Source organism: Eleginops maclovinus, chromosome 16 (assembly GCF_036324505.1).
Source record: "Eleginops maclovinus isolate JMC-PN-2008 ecotype Puerto Natales chromosome 16, JC_Emac_rtc_rv5, whole genome shotgun sequence".
NCBI lineage: Eukaryota > Metazoa > Chordata > Actinopteri > Perciformes > Eleginopidae > Eleginops > Eleginops maclovinus.
This window is the reverse complement of record NC_086364.1, coordinates 6,973,460-6,995,647: the sequence shown is the minus strand read 5'-3', so window position 1 is coordinate 6,995,647 and position 22,188 is coordinate 6,973,460. Positions and strand designations below refer to the sequence as shown.

The 22,188-nt window shown below is 38.5% G+C and overlaps 1 protein-coding gene across 1 annotated transcript in view; it reads left to right on the top strand.

The window, feature by feature from the left end:
* Window positions 1-20,987, top strand: part of gsg1l (gsg1-like) — a 24,767-nt gene extending 3,780 nt beyond the window's left edge. Inside the window, exons 2-5 of the mRNA XM_063903187.1 lie at window positions 5,101-5,148; window positions 13,080-13,232; window positions 15,285-15,396; window positions 17,293-20,987. Coding sequence (XP_063759257.1) covers window positions 5,101-5,148; window positions 13,080-13,232; window positions 15,285-15,396; window positions 17,293-17,656 — 677 coding nt within the window. The 3' untranslated portion in view covers window positions 17,657-20,987. The remainder of the gene's footprint in view (window positions 1-5,100; window positions 5,149-13,079; window positions 13,233-15,284; window positions 15,397-17,292) is intronic.
* Window positions 20,988-22,188: the final 1,201 nt, after the last annotated feature.

Below are 22,188 nucleotides of genomic sequence, written 5' to 3'. Positions count from 1 at the left end.
AAATAGAAATACTCCCCATAATCGTACTAAAGTACAGTACGTGAGTAAATGTACTTCACTACATTACACCAATGCTTGACTGTCTGGTCTAATGCTGCCTTCCCAATAGGGATGTCATTAGGCCAGAAGGTTTAACTAAACTAAACCTGTAAATAGTCACTCTGGGCGCCAGAGTGCATGCTAGCACAAACCGTACCTTTCTTAAATTCTTTGCATGCTGTTTGGATATTCAAAGCAGCTCACTTTCTGAGCCGGAGAACAAGATGTGCATGAGGAAGTTTTTGGCATATTGTTTATTAAATTGTTGAGCTAGCTAACAAGCTTATATTTTCTTTAACTCAGTTAGCAGCCTCAAGACAGAATAGGACAGTTGGCGGTGAGATTATTTTGTTATCTGTCTTTACTCTGGTGTTAACTACAGGGATGTTAAAGTGTATCAGAGCAGTTGCAGCGTCCGACCACTAATTGATAACCAATGATGCTTGATGGCCGGTAAGATCAACTTCCAGTTCAAGTGAGGAGCGAGGCAATGTCATCACAATGACTTTGGCATTCACTCAACTTGATAACACTTGATAGAAGTTGTTTAATCTGTGCTGAGAGACAGTGTGAAGGGTATTAAAAAAAACACGCTGCCTCTTCAGCCAGGCTTACTAACTTCATTACATCACGGCTCTCTGGCACGCAGGGAGCAGAGAGTGGTAAGCAGCTCAGCTCTATAATGTTTTAACAAGAGTAATGAGAGCACACTGTGACGACTTTAGTCTGCAGAAAGTTCACTTTTACATCAAACTGAGCTTTTTGTCAAGTTTAGCTTTTAACATTGATTTGTTTCAATGGGACCATTGTTGAGGGTGCAGTAGTTTCAGTGTGATTGTTTTCCTTATGTTTTGCAGAATGATTGCAATTCAATTAAAAGTGTTTCAACCGGATGAAATGAAAAGTCATTCATACTGGACTCTGATTGGTTGACAGCAGCTAAACATGGTCAATCTGGTAACTGGTGGCTTCTCATTTCACATGTTGTAAGCTAACTGGATTGTATGTATCATTGAGGATCTAGTGGCAAAAACGGTCTAATGAGTAAAATCATAGAGTTGTTCACAGGTCTCATATCTACCTTAAGCTGCATTGACATGATACTCGATTTGCTCTTTGCTCACTGCGAGGTTGGATGAACAGCCTTGAGATGAAAAGTTTTGTTTCTATGTTACGTCCCCTGCTGGCCTTCGCCACAAGATACAAGTGTCATTTTGTTGATTTCGGTCAAAGTTGAAATAATTTGAACTATGGACCGAACGGTCGACGGCAGTTTCGGTATTGTGATTTTAAAACATTGAATTTGTGGAAAACTGCCAAAGTATTAAAAAATACAACATCAAAATCATAGTACTACTAATGTGCAATCCAAGAAAATAATAACAATTGCTTCTATCAGAAATAAGACAATATGCGTGCAGTGATTTTGAGAAACAGTAGAATATAAAAAGCATAATATCTAAATACATAAGTACATCCATATTTTCGTACACCACTAGATAGGATTTGTATACAATTCTAACCTTTTGACCCACACAAGCCTGGCTCATTTTGACTAAAACCCACTCAGAGTCCAGTCTTTGGATTTAAAAAAAGTTGTGAACTTCGCAGAGTTCACACATTACAGGTTGTTTTCAGGTGTTGTGTGAAGTTAACAGGCGAAATAAACTGTGTTTTTGCACGGTACCACTAGGACACTCCATGGAGCCCCTGCAGCTTCACCGAAACCAAATAACACTTATAAGACATGTTTATTTTTAACATGCAACGATCACGTCTGCATATGTCAAATAAAGGAAGACGGAAAGAAGTAAGGTGTGTTTGTGTCCAGAGAGAGCTGTTTGAAATCTATAGGTGTGAATTTAGGAAGAAGTGAGAGTTCTACATGAAACAGCAGAATCTTTGACTGAACTGGCAGCAGTTGAGTTGCATTGTGGGTAATGTAGCTTGGACCAAGGCAGAATATGATAACTCTTTTTCTTCTGCATTGATTTAGATATTTTTATAAAAATGGTCCATTGTGAGTCCAACAATGTTATAGAAGACCTGTTAATGCAGTTGTTGAATAATTATTCAGAAATAGTACAAGTAAGAGTACTACAGTTTGGAAAATACACAATTTTAAGTAAGATTCATGCTACACTAATAAAATGATTTGCATCAAAATATACAACAATTACCAAAAGTGAAAGTACTCATAATGCCGAAAAGCTTATTTTAATGTGATATGCTAAATATATATGATTCCATTTGAATAATCGATTATTGGTGAATACATGGTGAAGCTCTCAGTGCAATCCTTGATATTCAATACAGTCCCGTAGCTCTCCTAGGAATATCCTGGTGCAGACGTGTCTCCGTAAAGCACATTACACTGCACTACAGTTATTCCGTCTGACTCATTATCCAGTGATTTTACTTTGCCCTATGAGAGGGGGAGACAGCTTATATCTCCCTTTCTCCATAAATTTGACTGCAGGCAAAAAAAAAAAAAAAAACTCTGCAAGAAAGTTTTGAGAGAGCATTCTGAATCTTCTGTAGGTAAACGTTTATTTCAGAAATGAAGCACAATTAGTTAAGGTGATTGGGCAAATGTAACTTTCCACCTCTGTTTGCATGTGAATAAATGAATGAGCATGACAAACAGGAAACCTGCTATAAAAGTGTGTCTCAGTGCGGTCTGCACCTGATCTGGCTGAAAAATGCAGACACCACTATAGAAGTAATGCTACATTACCCGTTGTTTCACAAAACCATTCATACTCATTACCGCTGCAATTAGCCCCGAATGACATCGGATCACTGATTAAACTGACTGCGGAGCTGCAGGGCAAGGAAAGAATGTGTGCTGTAAAAGAAAAAGGTACTAAAGAGAGAAATTGGAATCCACCTGAAGCCTCTTTAAAGCAAATCTATTTCATTTCAGCCTGATGGATTCACAGTGTGATAAGGGTGATTTCTTTTTGGTTAATTGACATATTATAGGCTCATTTGCCTCCCATGTGCAGTGGAAAGGCATAGGAATACTGATTGTTCTGTAAGTTAGTGCTGTCATCAGGTCACAGACATCCCCGCTCATTCTTTAATTACATTTTAGATTCATGTCCTAATCAGAGGCCGTGCTGCTCACCTTAACGCCGCGGCACACTTTTTCTGTAACTCACCAAGTCTCTCATGAGTTTTAACCTTGGAGAAGATGAATTATAACACTTAAGGTGAGTTTCTGGGCAGTTTTCGTCAAATACAGCATGCTGCATTTAGAACACGGGTGTGATGGATCAACTTTTAACTAGAGTCATTATCATTTTAACTTTGATTCAGGTAAAGTCGGGAACTGGCGAACAGTAAGGGAGGACTCAAATGAAAAGCATTCAAATAGTTAAAGGTGTTTTAATGGATTACATGGATGCAGACATGTCTGAAAAGGCAAGTGACTCTACTTTTTGCAAATAAAAGTCTGATTGCATTTAAGTCTATGAGAAAAAGACCCTTCTTTTTTTTAACTTAATTTATAAACCCAGCAAGCATTTACCTTGTGAGTTTATGATTTTGATCGCTAATTACAAGTCTTCAATGCAGCAGGAGGTTCGTTCTGTAAATGCAGCAGGGTATGCTTTAGGGTGTGGCTACATTGTGATCGATTGGTTAACCCATATATAGTGTTTTCAGTGCAGTGGCTTTTCTAAAGTTCAAAATTGTAATGTTTAAGGGGCCTGAAAATGTCTCTTTCAGAAGATTAGGTTCCGTTTGACTCAGCTCTCCCTTCTTGTGTAACTGGAAGATTCAAACACTGTCGTCCAGAAACAATTGGTGACCTCAAAATGACCCACTTCCTTTAAGTCAAGGATGCTCCTTGGTAGGAATCGGGTCCTACAGAGTTTTTCAATAGGCTGTTAGCAATAAAAGTTTAAGCAACCCAGTTAAAAACACTTATCTCCAGATGATTTAAAATCTCTGTGATAAACTGAAGAATGAAGTGTTCTTTTGTGTGTTTTGTTTTCCTACATCTTTAAGAAAGTTTTACAAAATCTTCTTGGATCAGCTGGGAAAAGCTTCATCACAAAGCCCAAAACAGATCTGTTTGTCTTAGAAACTCATAAAACGTTAGCTTTTTAGAGATCATTCAAGCTTTTACTTTAAGTATTTTACGGAAATGTTGCTAATAATATATTTCATGAAATAATGCAGGACTATTACTTGTTTTCATATACAACCGATCTGTTCTACCTGCAGTAGTTACATGGAGAAAAGTTCTACTCCAGGTCGGATTTTGCCTCGGTGTCTAGGAGACAAACTGAGTGACTTCATCTGTTGTTCGAGCTTGAGTGTGTGTGGCAATATGTGTGTGTAGCAGTGTGTATGTCAGTGTGCATGTCAGTGTGTAGCAGTTTTCAGGATGGTAATGGATGTTCCTGCCTACTGCCGGTGACTCTGCAAAGGCTGAGTTATGGCTCGTTTTGCAGCCGCTGATCTGTGACCTGATCTCTGATCAACCCTGCAGCCAAAGCCAACATGAAACTGCATTATGCAAATACACTCCCAGAATAATATTGTTATAAAATTACAATAACGTACTATTGAGAATAACTGTTGTAGGTGAGGATAAATATAGAAACTCAAATAAAATTGCATTGTGTTGGGGAAAAAAGGATTCTTACCAATGACTGACAGAAAAAAGATAAACTATAGGAGAATTATGGCTTGAGCATACCATTACTACGGCTTAGTATCTCAAAAATAATGACTGTGTTAGTGGAAATTGCCTAAATGCAAGCATCATTTACCTTTTGTGTAAAATAAAGCATGTTCTGGCACAAACCATTTTACCAATATTGCTACAAAATGAAATGTTGATGCACTACTATCTTGTATTATTGGTTTGAAGCACTAATGCACATTTTCTCACAAATCCTCGCATCCTCTCTACCTTCCTCCCATATCCTTCTCCCCATTCTCTCTGCTTCATTCCCATCTCATTTCCCCTTGCCTTTTTCACCTCTTTTCCTCTTAATATCTCCCTCGTCTTCTCCCCTATACTCCCCCTCTCTCCCCCTCTCTCAGGTGAGAAATGTCGGAGCTTCATTGATCTTGCCCCGGCGTCGGAGAGAGGTGAGTAATGACCGTCATTAGCCACCGCCGCTACTTCCTGCCGCTCCCACCTGTTCATCAGACCAAGGGAAAACTAAAATAAATATACGCACATCTCTTTATTGGGCACTTTCTGGCTTATGTTAATCGGCATTTAACAGGATTATATTTTAACAATTAAAAACATATATAAATTATGACTGTAGCTATCAATATTTATCTTTTTTAGAGAAACACTTATCATAGTATTTCTAATTATACTTAAGTTATACACCTGATGTCCAGCTCTAAGAAGGACGTTCATTTTAAAGAAGTTTATTGGGAATTAAATCGTGGTCAAACTTAATGACATCTGAGCAAGCATCTGCTTCAAAATAAGGAGAGTCTTAAGTGAAGATTAGATTGAGAAGGTTGTAGTAAAGATTAAAAAACAGTGGTGTCTGTCGGTGGGTCAAAGTCACACGCTTTGTTGACAGACAGCAGTCTTTTCAAATGGACATTTGGGCGCCGTTTACTCATAGTGCCTTTTTTCTGGCAGAAAGGCACTGGGAAAAGCCTGCTCACAGCGCTATTTATTGTTTATACAACAAAAATATCTAGACAACGTACCACAGCTGTTGAAGGACAAACTAGTGCTGCTCCCTTGGTTTTCATTTTTCTGTTTTTCTGCTACTTTATATATTTGTTTGACAGTGGTCCTTCACCATTACAACCAATTGAACGATTGTTGCTCTCACTATTTGTGTAAATGAGCATCACCGCTCAGTCTGACAGCTGTAGAGCTTGGGAAAATGCTGTTATTTTTGGGTGAAAACAGTTTCTTAACCAACAGCTGTCCAGCAGTGGCTCAGTCAGTAGGGGCTTGGACTGGGAATCGTAGGGTCGCCGGTTCAAGTCCCTGAACAGACTTGAAATATGGAAAGTGGACTGCTACTTGGAGAGGTCCCAGTTCACCTCCTAGGCCCTGCTGTGGTGCCCTTGAGCAAGGCACCGGACACCTCCAATCCCCCCTCCCCATTGCTCCCCAGGCGCTGCACGATAGTACTAGGATGGGTTAAATGCAGAGGACTAATTTCACTGTGTGTGCTCTGCTGTGTGCATGTATGTGACTAATAAAGAGGGTTTCATCCTCCGATTCTATCTATCTATCTTTCCAGGAGCAATCTGTGCTTCTACCTCTCTTAGTCCTCTAAAAAGAATTCAAAGTCGATGAAGGTGGTGTCTGCACTAAGGGCTCATTATTCTTTAAGAAACAACTTATTAGGACATTTTGTGACTTCAAATCTGCATGGTTTATCTCAATAAATTGCACTCTAGATAATTTTCCTCCCATGTAAAAATCATTGAGTCTGATCATTAAGTAAATGTAGAAAAATCTATTTGGTGAATGAAATGAAAACCGGTTGACAGGGCAAATGGGACCTTCTTCAAGTATTTCTTCCTGTGTTTACTTACTCACTATCCTCCACAGTCACATCTGAAGAGTAGTTCTATTAATAATGAAAAAGACAATCTAATGTTTTTACCTCCAAACATCTGGCCAATCCCTATTTGTCCCCGATTATCTGTCAAAACCGTTTAGACCTAATCTTCTATTCTAAAGAAGCTTTCCTCAATTTCCCTCGGGATAAATAAAGCTTCTTGAATCTTGAATCTTGAATTTTTCTCCAAGCTAATTTAACTGAGGCTTCCTAAGGCCTTATCATAATTATATTGACAGAGGAGGGAGTTAAAAGAAAGTGACATGTATTAATTGAAATGAAACAAGCTCAGGATTTTTCCAATGTGTTGTCAGTTTTGATTTATGGATGCTAGAGTAACCTGCTCCCAACAAAAAGGAAGATAATGCCTTCTGTTTTAATCAAGGTTTCAAGCAGATTTAAACCAATCTCCCCGAAAAAGAAAGTAAATTGTTTCCATCAACAAAATGAAAGAGGACATATTGTTATGGAATATTTTTGCTTCAGTGTTTATTCTTTGACCTAATTCATAATTTTCTCCTTCCCCTGTGTCTAGACCCATGACATAGTTCTTTGGCCTTCGGGTTGCTGTAATCTTCCTTAGTGAGGGGCAGCTTGGGCGCTTTGTTCATGAGATATTTATTGTTCAGGGACATCTAGAAGCCCTTCTTATCTGGAACGTATGTTCCCTTGCGTACATTCTTTTGCCATGGATGACAGCTTTAGTTAGGTCCATATTTGTTTAGTCTGGCGACTGAAGAATGTTGATTGTCCATTCTGAACTACTTAAAACCTCGTACTGTAGTAGAGATCTTCAGAATTGGTCGGGCAAACGCTCTGTCAACTCGTGGCTGCAGAAAATGTCTTGTCAATTCCCCATCCGTTAACTTCATAATAAACCTTCCATGTTTGCCATCAAAGTTCCAGCTCTCCCTGTGTCTCTCTGAGTTTCGTCTCCATTGCTTCACAAGTTTCCATTACACATATAACGCTCATTTTCAAATTCATATTTGAACAACATTTTTATTTTGTGCTTCTACTGGGACATGTTCACATGCTTTAATGTTTAAAAAGCTCTTTATTTTCTCATACTGCCTGTATTGCAGTGCCTCTTTTCACCCTCTGTCTGAAACCAGAGCCCAGTCTGCTCTGATTGGTTAGCTGGCTGGCTCTTTTGTGACTTGCCAACTGCTTAGAGATGTCCCGCCCCTTAGCCTATCACATACATGTGTTGGAGTGCTAGCCAATAGCGCAAATGTGGGATGTCAAATGTTACAGAAGTAAATAATATAATATATACAACCTCTAAAAAGCATAATAGGGCTCTTTTAACATATGCTCCTGTAATAATGCATATGGAAAATACTTAAGAAAGAAAAGTAAATCAATAAATAAAATAGTTAAGACGATGAAGCTAAGTCGAAAGAATAGGCAAATATATAAATGAAATAGAATAAGATAAAACAGAATGTAAACTTAAATACTATACTGTAAAATAAATACTTGTACTTTAATAATGTATTTTAATACATTGATACAGTATGTGGAATATGTGAAACAACATATCATACAAAACAGTGTGTCTTACATTTCTTTATCATTATATACCCACCAATTGCTGCCTTTGGCTTTAATTGGTTCTTCCATTATTTGTTATTTAATAGGATCCTTAACCCTTGTATGAACGAGGGGGTTGGATAATAAGAGAACATCTCTCCTCCAGATTCCTCATAACTGCAGACAAGAGCAGGTTATCATCTTATATCCTGCAGCTCATAAAAGGAATATTTGAGCGTGAATATTTCTGGTGCAGGTGGGCGTAGCCTCTAATTCTCTGTTCCATGCAGTGCAGGTTGTTAATAATGAACGTTTTTGATGGTTTCATCTGTGAATGCCATCTGAAGAGGAGCAGGAGTGTTTTGCACGGAGCGGTGGTGAACAGTGGTATGGTGCATCCAGTGGGGCGACCTTGCTTCTTACACAAGGATACAATATGTTAATCTGCCTTCCTTTGAGCCCTGCATGATCACTGCTGTGTTTTATAACACACAGCTGCTCCTCACTCACAGCCAAGTTCATTCTTAATGAAAAACCGACAACACAAATTTGATTACACAAAAACAAATTGGGGCCAGAGCCAGGACTTTATAAAGTGCTGTGGTCAAGACTGCACCAGCAGAACTAAACCCACCTGAAGCCACAAGCCAAACTCTTTACAGTTTTCTTACTTTTTGAGGTATCAATAAATCTAAGTTTTTGTCATTTAATTTTTATGTTGTTGCTTATTCCGGTTATTTTAGCATTGGTTTCTGATTTCACACCATAAGATTACCTTTTCAGTACAAGGTCAAAAAACCTATTATAACAAATCAAATGTAAAACGAAGTAAAAGGGAAAGACAAAATTAGAGTGACTAGGCATTCGTAAAACTTGGGACCATCCCGATTTTCGATCAGTTGTCCTGAATCATCTGATATTACCTAACACACATTAGGTACTGATTAAAGGCCTTTAAACCAGGGATAGATAACACTCAGAATATAACAATGTCCAATATCTATCAAGATATCTAGTCTCATATTACAATCTCACTATTAATACATTGCCCAGCCCCAGTCTAAATGCAAGCATCAGCATGCCAACATGCTCACAATGACAAAGCCCACATGCTGAGTTGTGAAGGGAAAAACACAGAGTACAGCGAGAGTTGATGAAGGTCATAAACCAGTGTATTGACCTGTTGATGGCAATAGATGGAAAATCAGAGGATCAGCAAAGTTTTTACAATTCATCCTGAGGGAAACACGAATGTCTGAACTAAATTTGATGTCGATGTAACAGCAGTTAGGATATTTCAGTCTGGACAGACCATAGAGACATGCCGGCGGCAGAACAGGTTTCTAAAGAGAAAACATCACACTGCTCGCTGTTTGTCATCCTGAAGGGTTCACCCGCAGGTTTGTGGTTTCTCCTCCAGATGATCTGAGCAGACGTCACATTAATTTTGCACCTTGACATCGTAAAGTGCTTAGTGGATAATTTTATCACCGAAGTCCCCTGGGGTCTTTGCTCATCCTCTCTTCTCCTGCTTCATTTTTCAGAGGTTTCTTCAGACTTTGGTGTTTCATATCATGACAGAGAAACTTCAAGTTTTTGTCTCTTTCAGATCCTCATTTTGTATTCCCCTACTGTCTGTTGTAAATATTGTCCTTGTACTGGCTATAGCTTTATTAGCCACTAACATTCTTAAGTTTTAATGATGCTTCCTAATTAGGAGGAATTTAGTTCATTTTTAGTTTTAATTAGAACTTTATGACTTTTAGTCCTTCAAAAATTAAGGATAGATTTACCCCAAAAAGTGAGAGCAGAAACTCTGCTCTTATCATGTGGATTCATTCTTTTCACTTTTCTTTTCTTGCTTCATGTCTTTCTCATATAAACCCTCCAGACAGCTCATATCATCTGTCCCACCTTATCGTTCACAAATTGTCATTCCTATACTGTAGGGGAGAGCGGGGTAAGATGAGCCAGTGGGTAAGTTGACCCACCCCCTGTCTCTAGGGAACTGTGAACATTTGTTGTCATGTGACCATACATTCAGGAAGCACCCATCAATTCTATTTGGCTGTGAGAAAGCACATGGTGAAGTGGTAAATGTGTTTTTACAATAAACCATGTTTTGCTTGTCAAAGTAAATGTTCAACATGTCAGCTGTAATGACTGTTATGTCAAACAAATATATCCAGGTCTGAAAATATGTATCACACATGTTATTTAGAAAAGGTGTAAAACCACATGAATCATTGAGTTAAAGATGACATTTTATTGAAATTTAGTTTGACACAACTGATGTGTTCTTTATGTTTTAAGGTAAAAATGTAGAAAACGCCATCATGCCAAGAAAATACAAGAGAACGACTGAGGAGATGGAGAGAGTAGCCACTGGTGGCAAGAGTGGAAAATCCATCAGAGCAATGGCAAAAGACAGAAATATGGACCCTGCGTATGAAAGGGAAGTTGGTGAAGACAGTAGGTTCAGTGGAAAACCAGAGGCAAAGAGGGTCTCCACAAAGGAAAGTGAAAGAGCTTGCAGACCACATCAAAAAACTGGCTGACAACTTCCATGGCCTTACTCCAAAGAAATGCTGTGAACTGGTTTTGAATGAGCAGACTGAAACAATATTCCTGAACCAAACAACTGGAAAGAGCAGGGTTTAGCACGTAGGGTGTGAAAAAGATCACATAATTCAGTGGGTCAGCTAAGGTTTGTTTTACAGGCATAAATTCCCTCTCTCAAAACATTATGACAGAGTAGTTTTATTGTATGGGAACATCTTTATCAAGGAAACGTGGCAGCATTAAACACAATCCGATAAAACTGAAAAATGAGTGAACAAACTTCTGAAATGTTCTCTACGTCAACTTTTTACAATTTTCCTTAGTCAAATGTGTCCCTTTGGTATTGCACCCAATGTCTTATGCAATACATTTTAGCTTTTTGAAAATCCTTAAGCTCTATCAAACTTAAGAGCCTGTATTCAAGAGAAGTTTCTGCCTTTAGAAAATGTAAATATAGAAAGCTGCGCAAGTTCTGCTGGTAAGAGTGAATCCTGAGGGCATGAAAACTTGTCTCTCCTCTAAAATTCAGAGCGTGAAGAAGAACAGTAGGGTTGTAAAACATGTTCATCATGCTGCAAAATGTCTCTCTCTGCTCTGATGGGATTTTTTTACAGCCCTGTACAACCCAAGGGCCTAGTGAGTGTCAGACAAGTAGGTGGAGATATCAAATGTGCCCTCCCCTGCCCGATCAGAAACAAATACTTCACCTTGTTTTGAGATGTAAGGGTCGTGTCCTGCCTGCAGAGGAGAAATGTATCATCCTTCTTTAGAGATTCATCACAGTATCTCTGTCATCCAACACCGGATGAATGAATGCAAACAGAACAAATGGAAGGACAACTCAACGTCCCCGCCTTCAGTCTGTGCTTGGAGGACAGAAATACAACAAAAATGGAAATCTGGTCCTTCACGCAAAAGCAAAAGAAGTGAAGGTTGACAAAGACTCTTTATTTGATACAACGTTTCTTTTACAGCACATTTTACAAAATGCAATGTAGACTCAACGTGTTTAGTAGAACGCATTTCATTGCTTTATCAAAATGATTAGGAAAAAACTGAAAAATAACTAGTATTTGAAGCTTTTTGGGGTTTTCCCTTAACTGCAGTGTGTTCTACAGGTTTTTGTGCATGTAAATGGTCTGCAAAGGCTTAAATCCCAAAGTTCCCTCCAGAGGGAGTTTCTCTCCAACAGACTCGAAGACATCACAATGTAACACTTGTGCTTCTATTGGCTGGCGCTCCAACACATTGTACGTCAGGGGCGGGACCTCTCTAATTGGCCAAACAATCACAACAGAGCCGTCCAGCTAACCAATCAGAGCAGACTGGGCTCTGGTTTCAGACAGAGGCTATGTACACTAAATACAAATATGAACCTGAATATGAGCATAATAGGGCCCCGTCAAACACATAAAAGTTCCCCTAATAAGTGTGTTTCTTCTGAATTTGTATATTTCTTCTCTTGCCTATATGATGTACGTTAATATCACGTGCATGCTTTGATGCTTCTGAATCAGATCTTTGTCCAAACCTCCTGGTTCTTCAGCAGGTTGTGGTGGTTTTACTCCCTGAGTGCTGAGTGAACAGCTTCAGATGTCTGCCAAGTACAAGACAAGGAGTTCTTTCAACACAACTTTGTGTTTCTTTGTTAACTTCTGCACCAGTGTGCATACCTTGGAGAGCGACATGGAGCAAAAAGGGAAAGATATAGTAATGTCTGAATAAGAGGGCCGTTATCCCACTTGCATTCAGTTTGATGTTTGCTGCAGCAATCTCTGTTATGTTGTCAAAGTGATCTGTTACAAAGACATAGAAAATAACACTTGAAACGTATACACAATGGCATTTAAAATGTTGAGATTCAATACAACAAATAAGTGGAATATAGTTATTTTGGATTGTGAAATGGCAACATTTGTTTCACTATGACTTTGTATTCACACAAAAGTCAACTAAAGAAGTCATTTCTAATCAGTGGCAATCCATTGCTGGTGCCTTTTAGAGGTGGTAATTATTGTTATTAAAATTGTTATTAATCTTTATTTTGTTCATCTGTCAGTTGAGTCAGAGGAGAATAGGAGACCGACAACTTCAGGTTTTTATTGTTCATGTAAAGTGTGTTGTTAAGCTTGTCATTGATGTACGAAGGTGCTTGTCTGTTTTGGGATCTATAACCTAAACAAGAACTCAGTGGAGTTAGCTACTCAATAAACAGACAATTTCTACCTACTTAAGCATTGGGTTTTAATCTGAAATATTGTCAAATAGTCCTCTGCCATCGTGTTATCAGTATTCACTCTGTTTTTAGCCTGGAGTTTTTTTGTTAAGTTTTGAGTTTGAATGTTTTTGCAATCTGTAATGTGTCTATTGCAGGTGTGCTGTGGTTGTCGGTGGTGTCGGAGGTGCTCTACATCCTGCTGCTGGTGGTCGGCTTCAGTCTGATGTGCCTTGAGCTTTTCCACTCAAGCAACGTCATCGACGGACTTAAACTCAATGCCTTCGCCGCCGTCTTCACCGTGTTGTCGGGTAAGATGGGACGCCTTAAAAGACATGTGAAACCTTTGACCTTTTATTGCTGTTCTCTGGGAAAGTCATGCACATCGTGTTCCGTTAACACATTCAGACGTGAGGATAAGGAGTTGGAGATTTGTCAGAGGTCATCCAAGGTCAGAGGTTATCCCCTGGAAGCTGTCACTGTGTAGGATTGTAGGATTTCTTCCCCCAACTCATGTTAAACCTCTTACACAAGAATCTGGCTCCGTTCCAACCATGTTGCACACGGCTATCCTTTTCCTCACACCACTGATTTTTACAGGCACTACAACTAAAACATGATAAACACTACATCATAAAAGTGTCTGAAGAGAATTACCAACATTTAAAGGGGCCCTATTATGCAAGTTTTTTTGTTCATATTTGTATTTTGTGCCTCTGCTGGGACATGTCTCCATGCTTTAATGTTTAAAAGCTCTTTATTTTTCTCATACTGCCTGTGCAGCAGCACCTCTTTTCACCCTCTGTCTGAAATCACAGCCCAGTCTGCTCTGATTGGTTAGTTGGCTGGATGAGTTTTGATTGTTCAATGTCCCGCCACTTGCCACGTACAATGTGTGTAAGCACTAGCTAATAGAAGCACGGGTGTTACACAATGATGTCACTATAAATAAACAAAGGAGTCCAATTGTTGTGTTTCAGGCGGGGAGGGGGCTTGTGTGGTAGAGAATCTTCCTCAACTTTGGGATGTTAGCCTTTGCAGACCATGTACATGCACACAAACTTGTACAACCCACTACAGGAGAAGGAAAACTCCAAAATAGGGCCCCTTTGACATGATAGCTTTTCTTGAGTTAAGTTTACCAAGTGCTGAGTTCTATCGGATAGTAAGCATGTTTAAAAATGACGCTAAAGTTGTTGTCAGAATACTAAGAAGTTCATCTAAGTGGTGTTGGCCAAGAGTGATGATGTCAAGCTGCTTTTTATATATCATTTTGGACATAAACATTTGTGACTGGTAACATGAAAGCTAGAATGAATACTGTAAAACATGTACATATAAGGCAGAAGAACAACCTTGTACCCCTAATGGCATATGACACGCACAAACGTCTCAAGGTCGAGAAGAAATGATTTTCTCACACACACACACACACACACACACACACACACACACACACACACACACACACACACACACACACACACACACACACACACACACACACACACACACACACACAGAACAATTGTGATGTATAACCTCATCATTAATTTCTCTCATTTCCTCATTTACATTTATGGCTTTCTTGATTTACTGTATGATTATGAGCGATTGTGAGCCTATCTCTAATTGATTGGGTGTCTCATGTTAAATCAATTGGTGCCATATAATGACTAATTATTATAGTTACATGTGTTCTGATTTATTACTGATAATTTGTTGAGCTGCAAATAGCTGAAGTGATATACTGTTGTTTGGTTAATTGTAATTATCCAGGCAGATTATCTTGTTGTTATGTAAGAAATAGGGAACACACTGAGGGTGTACAGCATTAGTTTAAAGCATTGAGAGGGAGGGGTTAATAATGTACATTTTACTCTGTTGGTGCAAGAGGAAAGGTCATAGCATTATTAAAAAATCTAAAGGGTTCATGCTCTGGGGATCATCTACCAACTACTGTGATCTAGAAATTCTGATCTGTGGCAAACTATACTTGCTGTTAGCTTAGTTTAAACAAACCATTTGATATTTCATGTGTCTCACTAAAGGCTTGTGTTCCAAATCCAGCTGTTTTAAATGTTGATCCAGCCCTCAAATATGTGTAGGGTTTCATTCCTTTTTGTCCTGTCTATTTGTAGGTAAAAAATAACTAATGAACCTGCGTCAAATAAAATATGCCAACATTGAGTCATAATAGGACTTTGAAAGAGTTGTAACTTCTAAACCCACTTCTTTATATCCAGAAGGGAACATGAATAATGAATAATGCTTTTACGTAGCAACCACTCCAAAAAGTTGCAGCTTCAATGTCACAGGTTGATGTTTGGATATTTACATTACTGTGTGTATTTGTGTTGCAGGTCTCTTGGGTATGGTGGCCCACATGATGTACACTCAGGTGTTTCAGATCACAGTCAGTCTGGGTCCTGAGGACTGGAGGCCTCACAGCTGGGACTACGGCTGGTCCTTCTGGTCAGTACACACACACACACACACACCCACACACCAACACACACACACACACACACACACACACACACACACACACACACACACACACACACACACACACACACACACACACACACACACACACACACACACACACACACACACACACCTAATAATTATATATCTCGTTTGGATCAAACCTGTTGTGTTACACGAACAAACAATGGTGTCTGATTACAGCCTGGTCTCCTTGACACTAGGGCAAACTGTGGTGCATGGGGGTGACTGGGGTGCAGGGGCTTAATGATCTACCAATCAGGGAGCCTGAGGTATGATCCAACCCCCTGCACTCAACATTCACAGTTTCCTTGGGCAAGACTCCTTACCCCAAAATAGGCATTTCTGTATTATTAAAGTACATTTAAATCACTTTGGATAAAAGTGTCAGCTCGATAGTATGTAGTGTACATGTAAATGAGTTTCTAATGAATGTCTGTGTATGAAATTCAGGATGGTTCAGTCACGCAACCCCGGACTTTGGTGTGTCCAACCCAAAGTCAAAGTTTACTTTTTTCAATTTAGTACACTTTAGATGACGGGACAAACAAACTTATGTGAAGACAATAGTAGGATATTAAACTAAACCATTGGTCAAAAAAAATGTAATAAAAGGAAATAAAACTGTCTAAAAGTTCCCCTTTACAAGAAAAGTTATGTATTGAATTTTTTTCTTCAGTAAAATTTGCCTCAGAAATATAATGAAAGTACATTTACATAAAATGGAAATATACACAAAACCAGTGTCCATGACTAAATGTACTTTACTACTACACACTTAGAGTTTTTCTTTTTTTTTCAATGAAAACTTACAACACACCATACATTACACAAACATTGGATGAACAGATCCATTGTCCAGCTAATCTTGATCGAAAGTGTACTTTAGTTTTATGGAAACGTAATTGTTTTGGATAAAGGGTTACCACCCCTCCATGAAGTCAATCATAAATCATCTCTTCAGGATGTAGCTGCAGGTGTTGTGCTGCAGGAGTGTGTGGAGGACCACTGGGAGTCCATGGCTGGTGTTTCTGGGATAATTAGCCCGACACCATGACCTCCACTGCTCTCTGCTGGAAGGTAAAGTAGAGCTACAGCTGCTATGTGAGCTAACTGCTGGATAAAGGACAGAGCACTTTAGAGAAGAGCTCTGAGTGTCAAAAAGTTTGAGTCCAAGAAACAATAGAAGAAAAAAAAACCCCGCTGTTGATCAGAAAAAGAGGCAATGTGGACACAAGCCATAAGGGTTAATCACACTATCTTTAAAGCTGAACTACCAAGTTCATTTTTACTTTTGAAACACAATATTTGAGACCTTGCAGTGAAATAGTTTTTCTGCTTTTTACACTTTTGTCTAAACTGGGGCTGCAACTACCAATTATTTCGAATGACTAACTATAAGATGTAATACTATCATGTGTTTTTTTCTATGTAACGCTTGAAATCACAATCCTAACTGGATAGAATCTAACACATTTATTTTTCCAAAACTCCAAAAATATTAGTTTGCAAAGATGGCAGGAAATACTCTCCTTTAATAGGCACATGTCTGCAAACACTGGAATTCTTCCACTATTCCTAACTATACAATTAGTTGCCTTTTTTTTCCCTTTCGAATAACTAATCGATAAACTTATAATTCCAGCTCTTAGCGTTTCTTCATGGTTTATTGTTTATTGTAAGTTGCTTTGGATCAAAAAATGTAATGTTATGTGAAAAGCTCTTTTCTTGTCTATTGAAAAGATGATGACTTTAGAAAACAATTATTTTAATCTCTGACATTTAAAACCTTAATCTTTTGTTATGTTTGATGATCATAAGTATTAGTTTCTGAAAGCATGTGTGTCTCTGTCCCACCAGCATGGCCTGGGGTTCCTTTACCTGCTGCATGGCCGCCTCCGTCACCACCCTCAACTCCTACACCAAGACGGTGATCGAGTTCAGGCACAAACGCAAGCTGTTCGAGCAGGGCCTGCGCGAGGAGCAGAACTTCCTGGATCAGGAGGCCTTCCACTACTTTCGGGACCGCTCCCTGCAGTCCATCTCCAGCACTGTGGAGGTCTACCCTGGCCACGGCGGAGCCAGAGGCGGGCTCATAGTCGGGGGACCGTGTCCAGGGCCGGGACCAGGGCCGGGTTCTGGTCCAGGACGGGGCAACAGAGCCACTTCTGCCTCCATAGACCTGGGGGAGAACACAGACTCGCTGGGGGAGGAGCAGTGCTGAGTAGCGTGGTGAAAGCTCTTTTTGGTTCGAACTGCCCAGGTGTTCTGCCACCGAACCCGAAAGCACAGCAGACCTTATTTCCCGAATGAGATTGTTAACTTGACAAGAAGGGACAGAGTAGGTGTAATAAATAACTTTAGACAGGTGTGTTATTTATATATTAAATGAGAATTAATATAAAGTCTGAAAAACAGAGGTCTGGGAATTAGGACACTTCTCAGATGGAAAGTTCTCCAGCATATCTCAAGGTGCTATGTGTAGAATGAAAGCACAGCAGCCCTTTTTCCCTTTTGAATAAGTTGTAACTAAATAAATGTTTTAAAGACAATTTGACAAATATGTCCTTAATATATAAAATGCAAATCACCATTAAGTGTGAGAAACAGACAGAGAGATCTTGGATGGAAAGCAGGTGTTCCAGCATATTTCAAAGTGCTATGTGTAGTATTTTATAGGATATGATCATGCTTTATTGGCAGATCATGTCAGACAAAGCTAGCATCCATAAGTCCCCTTAAGTCCCCCTAAGCTGTTTCTATGTTATATTTATTCTAAAGCTATATTTGAGACAGATAAATAAGGTATAAAAATGATATTAGAGGAGAGTCTTGGTGATAATCTTGAATAAGAGAGCAACTAAAAATTGTGATGCGGTATAATGCATGCAGGAAGAGCAAATTGGAGCTGTAGTTTTTGAATTGTTGTTTAAACATGTTAGATGATAGGTATTTTACTGAAGTTTTACACTCTGGATATTGTCTCTCATCCTCCCTCTGGTTGCTCAGAACAAAGGGGGGAGGGACTGATTAAAAGGAAGCAGCATGATCTGCTTTGAAACACAAAATACTACAGGTAGCACTTTCAAACAGGTCTTGTCCAGGTCATGCCCTATATATAACGCATAATGTGAATACTAATATTGATTTAGTGTTATTCCTGTTTGTGGAAACGGAGAATAAATGTTTGAACTTCTTTATTCCTCAGAAGCTTCGTGATGGTTTTCGAGTTTGCAAGTGTGACAAGGGTGAATGCCTGTTCTAATACTAAAAGCAAAACAAGTCCTAAAAAAAAAATCCTTTTGCTTTTTCTGTCCTCTAATGCACTTTATGAGTGCAGGTGTGAATATTTGCCTACAACTAGGTCGAGTAAGTTAGGTTTAGGCAATACAACTACCAGAATAGTATTGGAAAAATATCATGGTTTGAATTGTGAAACTGAATTTTGAGACCAGACTGACCAAACAGTGGTACATTTAAAAGTTCTGCACGTTTAAGGTTTCTTTCTAGGTGCCCCACTTTAACTTGACTGCCTTTGTGTTGTAGACCAATTTAATTAAGCAAAACATTTTTGACTTCAAACCATAAATCCCTCTCTCTTCCATATTTGGCATTTCCCCCCTAACAGCTCTACTGCTTCTGCTAAATTAGTTTTTCTTTTGTCAGCTGATTTCTCTGACGGCAGGACTTGAAGCTCCTCCGTGTGGAGTTCTTTTTGGTGACATTTTTGTTAATTAGACTTCCCCCTCAAATGAAGTAATTTGAGGGCATCCAGCATGTTAATGATCAAATGGCACAAGTGTGCACCAGCTCATGAACAGGTGGGATTCATCAGGCTGAAACAAGCAATTTATGACAGGTTCGCTAGTTTGGAGAGCTTGATGAATGTGACTTTGAGCACATAGACTGAGTTGTTTGGGGAAATGAGTATGAGTCTAACTGTCTTTCTTTATACTGTTTTTGTATCTTTAAAAGTATTTAAAGGGGCCCTAATATGCTATTTGGGCCTTTCCTGTAGTGTGTTAATAAGGTTTTTGAGTATGTTAATTGTCTGCAAAGGCTAAAATCCCAAAGTTCATGCCAGAAAGAGTTTCCCTCCCACACAATCCCCCCTTTCACGTGCAGTATATTAAAGTTATTTATGGACTTTGGGCACATATTGACACCATGCATCCATAAAATAAATTATTTGAGCACAAAGCTAATTACATAGGCTTTCACTCCCATATTTCGTGGAAAGTGACAGATCTGTTCTTTGGCAGGGCAATGGGTTATACTTTTTTTATTTGGGGCAGAACACATGATTGACAGCTCTATCACCCTGAGGTCAGAGGTCTACCCTTTCTGAAAGCTAATGTGCTCCAATGGCACAGTGTCCTTGGGGAAACTGCTAGAGGGAAGCGTTGACCTCCGACCTCTCTGAAAATTGACTGCAGAAATGGGCTGTATGTAAGTCTCAAGGGGATGTACACTGCATGGAGAAAATAAATCAAAATAGTAAACCAGCACTAAAGTTCCCTAAAAGAAAAGCTGACATTGAGTGGTTGTGTTAGCGGCTGACATCTATCACAAGTAAACAAACACTTGTTTCTGTTCAAATATAAAGTGAGTATGCAAAATATTATCTATGATTTTTCTCCATTTCGTCCCTACTCAACCTGAACTGTGATTTGGTCACATATCTTTATTTACTGTAAGAAGAACTATAAAAATAAGTTTTTACAGATATATATAGATGATTGTATTTTGAGATGGGAAAGTAGCAAAACTAGACAAACTAAACAGATCATTTGTTTTTCTAAATAAATTAATAATGAAAGTACATTGTTGAATATAATCTTATATTTCTAAGATGATGAGAACGATTTCTTTCAAAATTTGAGTAAGAACATCTGATTTCTCGTTGATTTAAGGTACAATTATCCCCCCCAAAAAATTCAGAGAAAATATATACTTTTTTCAGGTAACTACACGGATTAATAATCTCAGACCATCTTGGATTTTCTTTCTGAGACTGTTACCTTCCTCCCCCAGCTATTTTTTTTTTTGCAATCTTGTCAGACTGACGTGGTTGTTCTTTCACTTTGATTTTGATGCATTTACAAACACAAAGTAATGACCTGATAAATAACCTTAATTCACCAGCACAGATGAATGTCTGGGATCTTTGTGATGTTGAGGATCATGAAACTTTATGATGGATGAAAAGGCTTTCTCTTCTCCTGCTGCGGTCACTACAGTTTCTCCCCACAGTGTGCTGCTCTGCCTGGGAATCTGTGTGTTATGTAAGGCGTGGCAGATTGTAAACAGCAGGGATTGAATTGGCTAAGAGTTGCAGAAGTGAAGTTGATGTCTATTTGCTGCCTGTCTGTAAACTGCTGGGTTGTAGCAGGTCATAAACCCTCTCTGTACACAGAAGTAAACATGCTGCTGACGATTGAAAATCTGTTTGAATGTATTTACTTACATATATTTATCTATGTATTACACATCCTGTGTCCTGTCTTTTTTCCAATCAGACACAATTTATATAAATATTTCTCCCAAAACATTAAACACATTACATAAACAGCTACTCTGGATGTATTAGCCTACCTTTTCATGTCTTTCATGTAAAAAGTAACCATCAAACCTGCATTGATACTGCAACAAAACCTATCATAATCTTCCGATCAATTAAGTATTCTATTAATTCTATGTAATTTGTTGTTATTAATTATAAATGTCTCAATTTTTTAAAATGTGTGCCCCAGAGACAATCTTTACGCTATGTTAGCAAACATTTTCTTTAAAAAAGCCACACAACATCCATTTATTACACTTAAATAAACAATAATATCTTAATATTTCAATGTAATTACTGTATACCGTTAGCTAACTTTACATTTAGCAGCAAACAACTTGTACTAACCTAATGAGCTTTCAAATGAGGCTATCTGTTGTTGCGCTAACGTTAATTGCTAACAACATTAGCATTGTAAGCAACTAATAGCTACCATTAGCAAACTCATGAGGTTAGTAATAGTGTTGTGGGGCTTAACATTACTATACCTTATATCAGAAGTATTGACTGTTTTAATATACACTCAGTAGGCTACATTATTTACAATAAGTGGCAAAACAATACAGAATACGGCATACAATCTAAGAGGGATTTTAATACTTTTATTCATGAGTAAGTGCAATAAACACTTGTGATTTATAACCATGGTTGCCAGTGATGGAAATGGGCCTGAGCCTGGTTTGCGGTAACTGTAAATGTTTAATACTGATCGGCATTTCCAAAGCACAATATCAATAAACATGAACCTTAAAGGGAAATGACAATTCTTTAAACTCATGCTGAGTTCTACAATGGTGTCTATAATACTTTTTAATCAATCACACATACAGCGTCCTGCTGCCCCAAATACTCACCAGAGCAAAACATGTAGGTTAGCCCTCGCTGTTTCTATGATAAAAAAACTACTAATGACCAGCTTTCATCGGGGAAAATACTGATCCTTTTTTAACATTAAACTAACTAACTTTTATGAATAAATGTTATTGGGCATGAGCTACAAGTATATATGACTATACTATAGATAACTAATTCAGTGGAAGTAATTCAGTTATGAGTGAAATGCATGCTTAAAATCCTCATTTGTAAGCATGCATTATACATTGAAATCAGCGCTTCCTGTTACCTGAATTTTATACATTTGCAGCAAGCTCTAGAGATGAATGGACCTCCATGCTGACCTGCACTTATGGATT